At 51.0% G+C, this 15,930-nt stretch overlaps 1 protein-coding gene across 1 annotated transcript; it reads left to right on the top strand.

The window, feature by feature from the left end:
• The first annotated feature begins 9,923 nt into the window (after positions 1 to 9,923).
• On the top strand, positions 9,924 to 12,176 carry LOC123073907 (RNA exonuclease 4). Its single transcript, XM_044496906.1, has 2 exons — positions 9,924 to 10,697; positions 10,968 to 12,176. Exons 1-2 carry the CDS (start codon positions 10,672 to 10,674, stop codon positions 12,010 to 12,012), a joined length of 1,071 nt encoding a protein of 356 aa, XP_044352841.1. The 5' UTR covers positions 9,924 to 10,671; the 3' UTR covers positions 12,013 to 12,176.
• Positions 12,177 to 15,930: the final 3,754 nt, after the last annotated feature.

The raw sequence follows: 15,930 nt of genomic DNA, 5'->3' as shown, positions 1-15,930 counted from the left end.
ATCTTTTTTTCATTTCGAGATTTTAAATTACATTAATTTTTATGCGTGGAGAATTTGTTGGATTTTATATTGATATACATTTATTTTTAAAATCAGTTTGAATGTGAGTCGAAATTTTGGGATTAAAAACAGTTCGGACCGCATCGAAATATGCAAAATTTCGTATAATTTTTTAACCGTGGCCACAATATGGGTTGTAATGCTAACAAAAAGAATATGGGCTCCAAAAAAAACCTTAAGAATTAGCAAATGGGCTGTAAATTATTAGAAATAATGGCAGATGGGTTGTATGCTGTTTTCCACTGATTTGAGGCTTTCCTAAAAAAAAGGTTGACGCACAAGCAGTGACTGTTGGATGTCCATCCAACGGCCGTCGTGCTTCTTCAATCTCTGCTCTTCCTGCTCCATCCGCTCAAACAAGTGCCGACGGGACTGCCTGCTCCCTCCTCCCTGCGGCTGGCTGTGCTGCCGCGCAGGCCTCACCGCCCCACTGTACTCCCATCGCTAGCCTAGCCATCCCTCTACTCACCCACACCTGTTGTTATTCTCCGGCGACGTCAGACGAAGCAGTAAACCCTCGTACAGTCGTACTCCCCTCCGCGTGGGAAACAACTGCCGAGTCTTCCCTGCCTCCGTGTCGTTCCCTTCCTAGGCCTCGTCGTCGTCCACCGCCCTGATGCTCTCGGTGCGGCCTGGTCAACGTGGTCAACGACCGACATGCATCTGAAGTGGACTGTACGTGGAGAGGCCGACAGCTGGGTCCACGGCCGCACGCAAGGAAATGCCTCCTTATTACGCGCAAAATAATGATTTCTCCACCTGACATCAGGGACCCACCGAAAGGGCTTCTGTACTTCGCGAAAAAAAACGTTACCGCCGCTGACAGCTCGGACCCACCAGCTATATCTTCGCACGCAAGGAAGTGCCTCCTTATTGCGCACAAAAAAATGAATACTCCCCCTGTTAGCTGGGACCCAATATAGTGGCAGGCTGACTTGTGGGCCTACTAACTTGACGGGGATGGGGGGCTTTGTTAACTTAGTCAATATGCACGATTCTAGCTCCAGTGACCGTATGATGTCCATCCAACGGCCGTAGTGCTTCTTCAACCTCTGGTCTTCTTGCTCCAGCCACCCAAACCAGCGCCGGTCGTGCCTCGTGCTCCTGCCTCCCGTGGCCAGCTGCGATACGGCGGAGGCCTCACCTCCCCCTACTACTCCCATCGCTGGCCAGACCATCCCTCTACTCACCCACACCCCCTGTTATTCTGCGGCGACGGCAGCCTCACACCGCAGCGAACCAGTGAACCCTCGTACTCCTCTACGCGTGGGCATCCACTGCCGCGTCTTCGCCGGCTCCGCGTCGTCCCCTTCCTAGGCCTCGCCGTCGTCCACCGCCCTGGTGCTCTCGGCGTGGCGTGGTCAACGTGGTCAAGGAATGGCTTCCATCGGACGTGGACTGTACATGGAGAGGCTGACAGCTGGGTCCACGGCCGCAGCAAGGAAGTGCCTCCTTATTACGCGCAAAATAATTATTCCTCCACCTGACAGCGGGGACCCACCGGACGGGCCACCGTATTTCGTGAAAAAAACATTTCCCCCTGACTGCTGGGACCCACCAGCTACATCTTCGCACGCCAGGAAGTGCGTCCGGGCAAAAAAAACGATTCGCCCCCTGACTGCTGGGACCCACCAGCTACATCTTCGCAGGCAAGGAAGTGCCTGACAGTCGGGACCCACCTGGTCGAAGCGTACGTAGCGTTGTCATTCTGGTCGCGAACGTGTACGTACATACTGGTCGTTGAAGAGGCACGCACGTGTCGTAGTAGAGGCGCGCACGTAGCATGTATACATACGTACAGCGGCGAGGGTGCAAGAAAGAAAATACGGCCACGTACGTACATACGGGCAGGGTCTCGAACGCCTACTCGCGCATACGTACGGCCAGGGCTCGTGTACATGGCTGGGTCGGAACGGAGAAACAGCGTCGTCGTCGTGTTCATGGGGAGGCAACGGAATGCCTCGTGTTCATGGGGAGGCAACGGAATGCGTCGTGTTCACCGGGAGGCAACGGAACGCGTGGGAGCCAACCGGCTTGGACGGAACAGGCGATGGAAACGAGGCCTGGCGTACCGCACAACGGAGGAAACGGACCTCCTACGTTCGGAACGGGTCCTGTTGATCGGGAGGGGTGTGGCGTACCGCAAAACGGAGGAAACAGACCCCCTACGGTCGAAACGGGGGTCCTGTTGATCGGGAGGGGTGTGGTGTACCGCAAAACGGACGAAACGGACCTCCTACGGTCGAAACGGGGGTCCTGTTGATCGGGAGGGGTGTGGCGTACCGCAAAACGGACGAAACGGACTTGTGTTGGAGCGCTACGGTCGAAACGGGGGTCCTGTTCATTGGGAGGGGTGTGGCGTACCGCAAAACGGGACTCCACGGGATACTGTTCATCTCCACCGTCGACCTCCTCCAGCCTCCACGGGCTACCGTCGACCTCCTCCAGCCTCCACGGGCTACCGTCGACCTCCTCCAGCCTCCACGGGCTTCTGTTCATCCAGCCTCCACCGCGCGCTACTCCACCGGCTATTGTTCAACCACCCCTCCACGGGCACCCCTCCACCGTCTACTGTTCATCCAGCCCTCCACACCACGGGGTCCTGTTCAACGACCCCTCCACGGCCACCCCTCCATCGTCTACTGTTCCTCCAGCCCTCCACACCACGGGGTCCTGTTCATCCAGAGGCAACGCCACCGCTCACTGTTCATCCACCCCCCCCCCTCCCTCAACACTCACTGTTCATCCAATCGATCGGCTTCAGTTAGCAGTAGTAGCGAAGGAATCGCTCCATCGGGTTCAATTAACAGCCATCGATCGATCCCTCGGGTTCAGTAACGTGTAGCCTGCAGTGCAATCGCTCGGGTTCAGTTAGAGCCCAACGCCTCGCTCGGGTTCAGTTAGAGCCAACGCCTCGCACACACGCGCGTACGTGTACGAGAGAAACTCGCATCGCTCGGCCCCCGACCTCCCACCGTAATCGGCAACTCCCCGAAATTTTCCTCCCCCTCGCTTCTACCACGGTTTTTTCCGTCATGGACGGCCCAAAGAATGTCATGCAGCTACGTCTCCGGCCCGCCCAGGACGAAAAGCCCATTCTCTGTCATGATTTTTTGTCATAGAAGTAGGAGCCCACCACATCTATGATGCCGGGTTTTGTCACAATTATCGTCATAGAACTGTCATATGTATGACAGGAAAAAATTTCGTTCGGCCCAAAATGTCACGGATGTGTCTTTTTTTGTAGTGAAAGGGCCCTTAGTTCTTTTTGATTCGGCCATGGCAACAAGTAATCCAACACACAAGCAAACAGAAAAAGGCAAGCGAAAAGAGAGGAGAAGATTGCGAAAGAGAGGCAAATAAAACGGCAAGGGTGAAGTGGGGGAGAGGAAAACGAGAGGCAAATGGCAAATAATGTAATGCGAGAGATAAGGGATTGTGATGGGTAATTGGTATGTTGACTTTTGCGTAGACTCCCCGACAACGGCGCCAGAAATCCTTCTTGCTACGTCTTGAGCTTGCGTTGGTTTTCCCCGAAGAGGAGAGGATGATGCAGCAGAGTAGCGTAAGTATTTCCCTCAGTTTTTGAGAACCAAGGTATCAATCCAGTAGGAGGCCACGCGCAAGTCTCTCGTTCCTACACAAAGCAAATAACTCCCCGCAACCAACGCGAATAGGGGTTGTCAATCCCTTCACGGTCACTTACGAGAGTGAGATCTGATAGAGATGATAGATAATATTTTGGTATTTTTTTGGTATAAAGATGCAAAGTAAAATAAAAGGCAAAGTAAAGAGCAAAGTAATAATAAAGCGTAGGAAGATTAATATGATGAAAATAGACCCGGGGGCCATAGGTTTCACTAGTGGCTTCTCTCAAGAGCATAAGTATTCTACGGTGGGTGAACAAATTACTGTTGAGCAATTGACAGAATTGAGCATAGTTATGAGAATATCTAGGCATGATCATGTATATAGGCATCACGTCCGAGACAAGTAGACCGACTCCTGCCTGCATCTACTACTATTACTCCACTCATCGACCGCTATCCAGCATGCATCTAGAGTATTAAGTTAATGAAAACAGAGTAACGCCTTAAGCAAGATGACATGATGTAGAGGAATAAATTCATGCAATATGATAAATACCCCATCTTCTTATCCTCGATGGCAATAATACAATACGTGCCTTGCAACCCTTTCTATCACTGGGTAAGGACACCGCAAGATCGAACCCAAAGCTAAGCACTTCTCCCATTGCAAGAACTACCAATCTAGTTGGCCAAACCAAATGGATAATTCGAAGAGACTTGCAAAGATAACTCAATCATACATAAAAGAATTCAGAGAAGATTCAAATATTGCTCATAGATAATCTTGATCATAAACCCACAATTCATCGGTCTCAACAAACACACCGCAAAAAGAAGATTACATCGAATAGGTCTCCAAGAGAGAGGGGGAGAACATTGTATTGAGATCCAAAAAGAGAGAAGAAGCCATCTAGCTACTAGCTATGGACCCGAAGGTCTGAAGTAAACTACTCACACTTCATTGGAGAGGCTATGGTGATGATGTACAAGCCCTCCGTGGTGGAATCCCCTTCCGGTGGAGCTCTGGAACAGGCCCCAAGATGGGATCTCGTGGATACAGAAAGTTGCGGCGGTGGCATTAGGTTTTTGGCTCCGTATCTGATCTGTCGGGGGTACGTAGGTATATATAGGAGGAAGGAGTACGTCGGTGGAGCTTCGGGGGGCCCACGAGGCAGGGGGCGCGCCCTAGGGGGCGCCCTCCACCCTCGTGGCCGCCTCCCTCCTTTATTGACCGAGGGTCCAAGTCTCCTGGATCTTATCTGATGAGAAAATCACGTTCCCGAAGATTTCATTCCATTTGGACTCTGTTTGATATTCCGTTTCTTCGAAACACTGAAATAGGCAAAAAACAGCAAATCTGGGCTGGGCCTCCGGTTAATAAGTTAGTCCCAAAAGTAATATAAAAGTGGAAAATAAAGCCCAATATAGTCCAAAACAATAGATAATTTAGCATGGAGCAATCAAAAATTATAGATACGTTGGAGACGTATCACATATTTATTATTCCCTTTATATTCGACGAGAAGCCAGTCGGGACCTTCATACTAAGCAGGCATTCAAAGAAGATTTCCTTCTCTTCTTTGGTAAGAGCGTAGCTGGCAGGACCTTCATACTGCTTTGGAGGCATGCTGTCTTTTTCGTGCAAACGTTGCAGGTCCTCCCGTGCCTCAGCTGTATCTTTTGTCTTCCCATACATGCCCAAGAAGCCTAGCAGGTTCACGCAAAGGTTCTTCGTCACGTGCATCACGTCGATCGAAGAGCGGACCTCTAGGTCTTTCCAGTAAGGTAGGTCCCAAAATATAGATTTCTTCTTCCACATGGGTGCATGTCCCTTAGTGTCACTCGGAACAGCTAGTCCGCCGGGACCCTTTCCAAAGATTACGTGTAAATCATTGACCATAGCAAGTACGTGATCACCGGTACGCATGGCGGGCTTCTTCCGGTGATCTGCCTCGCCTTTGAAATGCTTGCCTTTCTTTTGACATTGATGGTTGGTCGGAAGAAATCGACGATGGCCCAGGTACACATTCTTCCTGCATTTGTCCAGGTATATACTATCGGTGTCAAGTAAATAGTGCGTGCATGCGTGGTATCCCTTGTTTGTCTGTCCTGAAAGGTTACTGAGAGCGGGCCAATCGTTGATGGCTACAAACAGCAACGCGTGCAGGTTAAATTCCTCCTGTCTGTGCTCATCCCACGCACGTACACCATTTCCATTCCACAGCTGTAAAAGTTCTTGAACTAATGGCCTTAGGTACACATCAATGTCGTTGCCGGGTTGCTTAGGGCCTTGGATGAGAATTGGCATCATAATGAACTTCCGCTTCATGCACATCCAAGGAGGAAGGTTATACATACATAGAGTCACGGGCCAGGTGTTGTGATTGCTGCTCTGCTCCCCGAAAGGATTAATGCCATCCGCGCATAAAGCAAACCATACGTTCCTTGGGTCACTTGCAAACTCATCCCAGTACTTTCTCTCGATTTTTCTCCACTGCGACCCGTCAGCGGGTGCTCTCAACTTCCCGTATTTCTTACCGTCCTCACTGTGCCATCGCATCAACTTGGCATGCTCTTTGTTTCTGAACATCGTTTCAACCGTGGTATTATAGGAGCATACCACATCACCTTCGCAGGAACCCTCTTCCTACGTGGCTCGCCGTCAACCTCACCAGGGTCATCTCGTCTGATCTTATACCGCAATGCACCGCATGCCGGGCATGCGTTCAAATCCTTGTACGCACCGTGGTAGAGGATGCAGTCATTAGGGCATGCATGTATCTTCTGCACCTCCAATCCTAGAGGGCATACGACCTTCTTTGCTGCGTACGTACTGTCGGGCAATTCGTTATCCTTTGGAAGCTTCTTCAATATTTTCAGTAACTTCTCAAATCCTTTGTCAGGCACAGCATTCTCTGCCTTCCACTGCAGCAATTCCAGTACGGTACCGAGCTTTGTGTTGCCATCTTCGCAATTGGGGTACAACCCTTTTTTGTGATCCTCTAACATGCGATCGAACTTCAGCTTCTCCTTTTGACTTTCACATTGCGTCCTTGCATGGACAATGACCCGGCGGAGATCATCATCATCGGGCACATCGTCTGGTTCCTCTTGATCTTCAGCAGCTTCGCCCGTTGCAGCATCATCGTGCACATCGTCTGGTTCCTCTTGATCTTCAGCAGCATCACCGTATTCAGGGGGCACATAGTTGTCATCGTACTCTTCTTCTTCGCCGTCTTCCATCATAACCCCTATTCTCCGTGCCTCGTCCAAACATTATAGTGTGGCATGAAGCCCTTGTAAAGCAGGTGGGTGTGAAGGATTTTCCTGTCAAAGTAAGACTTCGTATTCCCACATTTAGGGCATGGACAACACATAAAACCATTCTGCTTGTTTGCCTCAGCCACTTCGAGAAAATCATGCACGCCCTTAATGTACTCGGAGGTGTGTCTATTACCGTACATCCATTGCCGGTTCATCTGCGTGCATTATATATAATTATGTGTGTCAAAAGTAAGAAAATTAGACAAGTATCTATGTAAAGTAAGAATTTTTTTCTTTCAGAAAGAAGATAAGACCAAGAGGCTCACCACGGTGGTGCCGGCGACGAGATCGGCGCGGGCGATCGGCGGCGGTGAAGACGGGGACGGGGCGTGACAGACCGCTAATATGAACCTAGACAAATCTTGGGAAAAATGGAGCTCGGAGGTTGAGCTTCGAGAGGAGAAAGCTTAACTATTGTGGCTCGGGCATTTCATCGAACACCTCATGTGCATGGGAGGTGAGCTAGAGCACTCAATGCCCCCCCCCTCGCTGGCCAGCAAAAACAGAGCACTGTGGAGTGCTCTGCTGCGGCGATGGGGTATATATAGGCAACTCATTTGTCCCGATTCGTGGTATAAACCGGGACTAAAGCCCAACTTCCTGTCCCGGTTCGAGCCAAGAACCGGTACCAATGGTTGTGGGCCAGGAGCGAGGACCATTGGTCCCGGTTCGTGCCTAGAACCGAGACAAATGGGTCGAAATGAACCGGGACCAATGCCCACGAGGCCCCGGCCGGCCCCCTGGGCTCACGAACCGGGACAAATTCCCCCATGGGTCCCGGTTCGTGAGTGAACCGGGACTAATGGGCTGGCCATGCCCGAACGAAAGCCCTGTTTTCTACTAGTGCATTTTGCCCCTGCCTCCATGTATCACTTACATGTGGGACCCACTCAAGAAAAAATAAAAATAAAAAACTCTTTCTCTCACCCCTCTCTCTCACACACTTACATGTGACCCCCTCACGGTCTCTCTCTCACCTCCCACCTCTCTCCCCCTACCTCACGACCTCTCTCTCTCACTTCCGGCGAGCGCCGGCTGCCCAGGGACTGTGCGCCGCCGCCGCTAGCTCCCCACGCGCCGCACCCCTTCCTCCACCCCTCCCTCCCTCCCGCCCTCTCCCTCCCTCCCTCTCCCTTCCTCCTTGTGCAGAGCGCCACCGTCGCCACTGCCTTCGTCTCCGCGTGACCAACGGCAACCCCAAGCGCCACCACCTCGCCAGGAAGCTCTTACGAGATGCCCTCATGCTCCCAGCTTACGAATTCGACCAGAGAAACTCAGGACCAAGTGCCACAATGCATCTTCCCCGCCTCCGATCTCGAATAGCCGCCACCGATTCGCCGCCATTGAAGCTCCCCGGCCGACCCCTTACGTTCCCCGAGCATCCTGAGGTACCTCAAAAGATGTGTGCGTCCTCTACAGAAGGCCTCGTGACCTCCGGTCATCTTCCTCGCAAGCTCCGAGCAATGCCATGACCGCCGTCGTTGAAGTACACACTTCAGTCTTCCTCGAGCCCCAGCAGCGTCGCCATCGTGCTCCTAGTCATTTCCTTAGTCTTGCACATCCTGTTAGCCGCTCCCTCTTGCACAGTAGCTCACCCACTTGCGCCGCCCAAAGTCGCCGCGGGAACGGTCTTCGCCATCAGCCCCGGCGACCATATGGTCTTAAGACACCATATGTGGACGCGGTCGAGCCAAGGCTATCATGTGGTTCCCTCAGCCGGCCTCCCCGCAGCCTCCCGGCGTGCCTCCGCCGCGAGATTTGGTCGCCGCCGGCAACCCTTGAAGGAATTAGTTTAGGTGCACATTAGTTTAATTTAATACAAACGAGAATATGCAGCATAGCAGTTGAACACCGTTTCAGAAAATAATTGAACAATGACACATGGGCCCTATATGGAGTTTGACCGGTCCATATCTAGTTTTATTTTTATTTTTATTAGTTGGGACCCACGTGTAAGTGAGAGATAGAGGGGTGAGAGAAAGCGTTTTTTCTTTTTCTTTTTTCTCTGAGTGGGTCCCACATGTAAGTGACACACGGAGGCAAGGGCAAAATGTCCAGAAAATGTCTGGTAGACGGTCAAAGGCCTTTGACCTAACGGAAACGGCACGGAAGGGCATTTCTATAAGGTCACCTAACGGCGGAGGGGCAAATCTGAGTAGGTGGTTCGAGTTAGGGACAGAAATGCAAATGGCCCTAATATAATTAATAGCATGAAACAATAAAAAATTATAGATACGTTGGAGACGTATCAACTGCTCCCCCGAACTTTTATTAACTAGATGGAGAAAGTGATTACCCCCTAGACAATGAAATATTTTACAATATAGAGAATATGTGTGAGTGTTATAGGAGATTAAAATTCAACATGAACGCATGTTCTTACAGCGTGCATCTTATGTTATGGATTATGAAGTTCATGTTCATGAATTTACAGAAACTAAAAGTTCAACCATTTAAAACTAAAAGATTGGATTAAGAACAATTATTTTTATCTTAATAACTTGACATTCAAATGTCATAGTTATAGTTGTAAATAAAAACATTTAATTTGTTCAAAAATAATTTAATCGATTTTGCTTTTTCCGCCATGACTTCCACGAATGTGATTTCATGATGAAACTTGACAAGCACTCTAAACATTTCTTAATGTTTGCCACAAAAAAATCTTAATTTAAAAAAAACTATAAAAGAACTATTTTACTGTCCATCTGGGATCATTTGAGCCTGGGCTAAGAAACTCCATGTCCGTTTCAGGTGCCGAAGATGTGCTATTTTCTCCGTCATGCACCGGTATGCATAGGCCAATGCTTCTTTTTTGTCTCATGATATGCCAAACATAGCTTTGGTGAGATCCGTCCAATATGCCGTTTGTTGTGCTCAGCAGAAATCTTTGGGAATCAATTCAACATGTATTTTCAGTCACAGAGGCAGCAAAACAGATGTCCAGAACCAGGACCAGGAGAATGAGATGAGGATATCTCCCAACCCAAAGCTCATCTAGAGATGCTATGTTCCCAGGATATCCACGCAGATCCCATCACGCGCTCTGCGCGGCTCTCCGCCACCGCCAAAAGACGGAGCCAATATAAGACGACGACGATCGTCGTCCGCCCGACGCTGCAGCGGCTACCTACCTGCCAGCGTGTGCACGTCGGTCGATCTCCAGCCGGAATCCCAATCCAATCTTTTCGTCCGCAGCATCGATCTGCGAGGATTGGGTGGGCTGTTCTTCTTGCCTTCAAACCGGATATTTTGACCAGAGTATCTATTCTCGTCATTTCTTTTTCTTTCTGCAAAAGGCAAATGGTGGGTGTATGTTGAGGATATTCCGGTGTCTATGTTATTTCTTCTACTATCTCTGAGCATAGTAGCTAGCTAGCTAGCTAGTATCCTGAACCATGAATATACTTCTGCCGCCTTTGCATCATGATATGGTGTGTGATGCTGCAAAAAAGAAAGTTGATAGCATATGTTTTGTCGCTCATCTATAATGTACTGTCTACTGTACCCGTGAAGAAAGTTATTCCAGTAGCTAGGCCCGTAGCCGTTGGCGACGCTGTCAGGAATCGAATGCCGTCCGTTTTGCAGCTACATAAATAGCCGTCCGTTTCTTACAGCCCCAATCAACCATCCAAGCACAACCACTACGGTTTGCTGCGTCTCTGCACTTACTTAGGTGACTCACTCACTGCCGACCATGGACAACTCTTCAGATGCTCACAGGTACGGTGCCCACTCCTTCTCCATCATCGTATACTCCATCTTCAGATTGCACTGCTTTGTTTTCTCTTGTACTTTCTCCGTCCCAAAATAAATGTCTCAACTTTGTATTAGCTTTAGTATAAAGTTATACTAAAATTAAGACACTTATTTTGAGACGGAGGGAGTACGTACGTACGTGGCTACGTGTGCATGCCACATTGCACGATCACACGTACTACAACACATAGTATACGTTTTCTTCTTGCTAACGAGGACTTCTTGGGTGTGTAGCCGTCACAGTTGCGCGGCGTGCTACCGTCAGTTCAACCGGATGGAGCACCTGGTGGAGCACATGCGGTCGTCGCACCACTCCCACCACGAGCCCCGCTGCGGCGTCTGCGGCAAGCACTGCCGCTCCCTCGACGCCCTCCGCGACCACCTCGGCTTCGGCGCCTCCCTGCCCTCCAAGCCCGCCTGCGCCGCCACCTTCCAAGCCCACGGCTGCCCGCTCTGCCTCGCCGTCTTCCCCACCTCCGCCGCCCTTCGCGCCCACCGCCCAGCATGCAAGCTCTCCGGCGCCCCCCATCCTTCCTCGGTGCAGAGCCTCACGAGGACTATGTCGAGGGTGGGCGCGCGAGGCGGCCGCGGCGCGGTGGCGCTGGGGTGCAAGATGGTGGGCGGCGGGAGCGACGGCACGCTGGACGTGTGCGCGCGCGTCTGCGTCGTCGACGAGCACGAGGCCATCCTCTACGAGAGCTTCGTGAAGCCCCTCATCCCGGTCACGCACTACCGGTACGAGACCACGGGCATCCGGCCCGAGCACCTGCGCGACGCGCCGACGGTGAAGCAGGCGATGAGGCGGGTCCAGGACATCCTCCTCAACGGCGAGCAATCTTATTACTCCTCCCGCGGCGCGGCCCGGCTCCTCGTCGGCCACGGGCTGGAGCACGACCTCGACGCGCTCGGCATGGACTACCCGGCGCACCTCAGGCGGGACACGGCCGCGTACCCGCCGCTGATGAAGACGAGCGCCAGGCTCATGAGCAACTCGCTCCGGTATCTCACGCGGAGCTGCCTGGGCTATGACATACAGACCGGCGGACACCATCACCCCTACGACGACTGCGTGGCCGCCATGCGCCTCTACAAGAGGATGCGCGCCATGAGTCACCTGCACCTGCACGGCCGGCCCAAGGACGACGATGATGAGTCCGCGGTCAAGGCCTTCCCGGCGTGGAGGCAGCGAGAGCTGGAGCGCATGTCGCCGGAGGAGCTCCTGGCGATGTCCAAGCCCGACTACCGATGTTGGTGCCTCGACGACGACCGCCGATGCTGACGGCAGCCTGCTCCCTACGGGATTCGAATCTTGGCTGGCGCTTTTACTTGGTGGAATGGTGGTGATGATGAAAAGATAAAGAGAAAATAAAATACCGCGTGCGTCGGATGGATAGTTGCCGTAGACGTGTGGTGGTCGAATAAATCACAGTTTTGCTTTGTGTGGGAAGTAAGTTGCCTGAATTTCAAATGTGGGTCATTCGATTTTGTGTGGGAACAACGATGGAGGTGTGATGGGGGGGGGGGGGGGGGGGGGGGGGCACCGAGGCTGCCGCCGGCGGCGCCAAGGCGAGGGAAGTGAGGCACGGGGATGCTGGCAAGGCCTCGTCTAGGAATAAGCCACAACCGATGGAGGCGAGTTAGAAGTGTTGGAGATCGTAGCAGAAATTAAAAATTTTCTACGCATCACCAAGATCAATCTATGGAGTCATCTAGCAACGAGAGAGAGGAGTGCATCTACATACCCTTGTAGATCGCGAGCGGAAGCGTTCCAATGAACGTGGATGACGGAGTCGTACTCGCCGTGATCCAAATCACCGATGACCGAGCGCTGAACGGACGGCACCTCCGCGTTCAACACACGTACGGTTGGGAAGACGTCTCCTCCTTCTTGATCCAGCAAGGGGGAGGGAGAGGTTGATGAAGATCCAGCAGCACGACGGCGTGGTGGTGGAAGTAGCGGTGATCTCAGAAGGGCAAGCTCAGAGGGAGAGGTGTTGCGAGGGGAGAGGGAGGCGCCAGGGACTGGTGTGTACAGCCTTCCCTCCCCCCCTCTTTATATAGGGGCCCTGGGGGGCGCCGGCCCCTAGAGATCCCATCTCAAGGGGGGTGCGGCGGCCAAGGGAGGACTTGCCCCCCAAGTCAAGTGGGGCGCCCCCCCACCCCTAGGGTTTCCAACCCTAGGCGCAGGGGAGGCCCAAGGGGGGCGCACCAGCCCACCAGGGCCGGTTCCCTTCCCCACTTCAGCCCATGGGGCCCTCCGGGATAGGTGGCCCCACCCGGTGGACCCCCGGGACCCTTCCGGTGGTCCCGGTACAATACCGGTGACCCCCGAAACTTCTCCGGTAGCCAAAACTGGACTTCCTATATACAAATCTTTACCTCCGGACCATCCCGGAACTCCTCGTGACGTCCGGGATCTCATCCGGGACTCTGAACAACTTTCGGATTTCCGCATACTAATATCTCTACAACCCTAGCGTCACCGAACCTTAAGTGTGTAGACCCTACGGGTTCGGGAGACATGCAGACATGACCGAGACGACTCTCCGGTCAATAACCAACAGCGGGATCTGGATACCCATGTTGGCTCCCACATGTTCCACGATGATCTCATCGGATGAACCACGATGTCGAGGATTCAATCAATCCCGCATACAATTCCCTTTGTCAATCGTTACGTTACTTGCCCGAGATTCGATCGTCAGTATCCCAATACCTTGTTCAATCTCGTTACCGGCAAGTCACTTTACTCGTACCGTAATGCATGATCCCGTGACCAAACACTTGGTCACATTGAGCTCATTATGATGATGCATTACCGAGTGGGCCCAGAGATACCTCTCCGTCATACGAAGTGACAAATCCCAGTCTCGATACGTGCCAACCCAACAGACACTTTCGGAGATACCCGTAGTGCACCTTTATAGCCACCCAGTTACGTTGTGACGTTTGGCACACCCAAAGCACTTCTATGGTATCCGGGAGTTGCACAATCTCATGGTCTAAGGAAATGATACTTGACATTGGAAAAGCTCTAGCAAACGAACTACACGATCTTAGTGCTATGCTTAGGATTGGGTCTTGTCCATCACATCATTCTCCTAATGATGTGATCCCGTTATCAATGACATCCAATGTCCATAGTCAGGAAACCATGACTATCTGTTGATCAACGAGCTAGTCAACTAGAGGCTCACTAGGGACATGTTGTGGTCTATGTATTCACATGTATTACGATTTCCGGATAACACAATTATAGCATGAACAATAGACAATTATCATGAACAAGGAAATATAATAATAACCATTTTATTATTGCCTCTAGGGCATATTTCCAACAGTCTCCCACTTGCACTAGAGTCAATAATCTAGTTACATTGTGATGAATCGAACACCCATAGAGTTCTGGTGTTGATAATGTTTTGCTCTAGGGAGAGGTTTAGTCAACGGATCTGCTACATTCAGGTCCGTATGTACTTTACAAATATCTATGTCTCCATTTTGAACATTTTCACGAATGGAGTTGAAGCGACGCTTGATATGCCTGGTCTTCCTGTGAAACCTGGGCTCCTTGGCAAGGGCAATAGCTCCAGTGTTGTCACAGAAGAGAGTCATCGGACCCGACGCATTGGGAATAACTCCTAGGTCGGTAATGAACTCCTTCACCCAGATTGCTTCTTGTGCTGCCTCTGAGGCCGCCATGTATTCCGCTTCACATGTAGATCCCGCCACAACGCTTTGCTTGCAACTGCACCAGCTTACTGCCCCACCATTCAAAATATACACGTATCCGGTTTGTGACTTAGAGTCATCCAGATCTGTGTCGAAGCTAGCATCGACGTAACCCTTTACGACGAGCTCTTCGTCACCTCCATAAACGAGAAACATATCCTTAGTCCTCTTCAGGTACTTCAGGATATTCTTGACCGCTGTCCAGTGTTCCATGCCGGGATTACTTTGGTACCTTCCTACCAAACTTACGGCAAGGTTTACATCAGGTCTGGTACACAGCATGGCATACATAATAGACCCTATGGCCGAGGCATAGGGGACGACACTCATCTTTCTCTATCTTCTGCCGTGGTCGGGCATTGAGCCGTGCTCAATTGCACACCTTGCAATACAGGCAAGAACCCCTTCTTGGACTGATCCATATTGAACTTCTTCAATATCTTGTCAAGGTACGTACTTTGTGAAAGACCAATGAGGCGTCTTGATCTATCTCTATAGATCTTGATGCCTAATATATAAGCAGCTTCTCCAAGGTCCTTCATTGAAAAACACTTGTTCAAGTAGGCCTTTATGCTTCCCAAGAATTCTATATCATTTCCCATCAACAGTATGTCATCCACATATAATATGAGAAATGCTACAGAGCTCCCACTCACTTTCTTGTAAACACAGGCTTCTCCATAAGTCTGTGTAAACCCAAACGCTTTGATCATCTCATCAAATCGAATGTTCCAACTCCGAGATGCTTGCACCAGCCCATAGATGGAGCGCTGGAGCTTGCATACCTTGTTAGCATTCTTAGGATCGACAAAACCTTCCGGCTGCATCATATACAATTCTTCCTTAAGAAAGCCGTTAAGGAATGCCGTTTTGACGTCCATTTGCCATATCTCATAATCATAGAATGCGGCAATTGCTAACATGATTCGGACGGACTTCAGCTTCGCTACGGGTGAGAAAGTCTCATCGTAGTCAACCCCTTGAACTTGTCGATAACCCTTAGCGACAAGTCGAGCCTTATAGATGGTCACATTACCATCCGCGTCTGTCTTCTTCTTAAAGATCCATTTATTTTCTATGGCTCGCCGATCATCGGGCAAGTCAGTCAAAGTCCATACTTCGTTTTCATACATGGATCCTATCTCGGATTTCATGGCTTCAAGCCATTTGTTGGAATCCGGGCCCGCCATCGCTTCTTCATAGTTCGAAGGTTCACCGTTGTCTAACAACATGATTTCCAGGACAGGGTTGCCGTACCACTCTGGTGCGGAACGTGTCCTTGTGGACCTACGAAGTTCAGTAGTAACTTGATCCGAAGCTTCATGATCATCATCATTAACTTCCTCCCTAGTCGGTGCAGGCACCACAGGAACATTTCCTGCGCTGCGCTACTTTCCGGTTCGGAAGGGGTACTATCCTCATCAAGTTCCACTTTCCTCCCACTTACTTCTTTCGAGAGAAACTC

Source organism: Triticum aestivum, chromosome 3D (assembly GCF_018294505.1).
Source record: "Triticum aestivum cultivar Chinese Spring chromosome 3D, IWGSC CS RefSeq v2.1, whole genome shotgun sequence".
Classification (NCBI taxonomy): Eukaryota; Viridiplantae; Streptophyta; class Magnoliopsida; order Poales; family Poaceae; genus Triticum; species Triticum aestivum.
This window is presented reverse-complemented; position numbering and strand designations above follow the sequence as displayed.

Coding starts and splice junctions, on each gene's coding strand:
- LOC123073907 (XM_044496906.1), top strand. CDS start 10,672: ATGGACAACTCTTCAGATGCTCACAG. Junction 10,698..10,967: donor AACTCTTCAGATGCTCACAG/GTACGGTGCCCA, acceptor TTGGGTGTGTAG/CCGTCACAGTTGCGCGGCGT.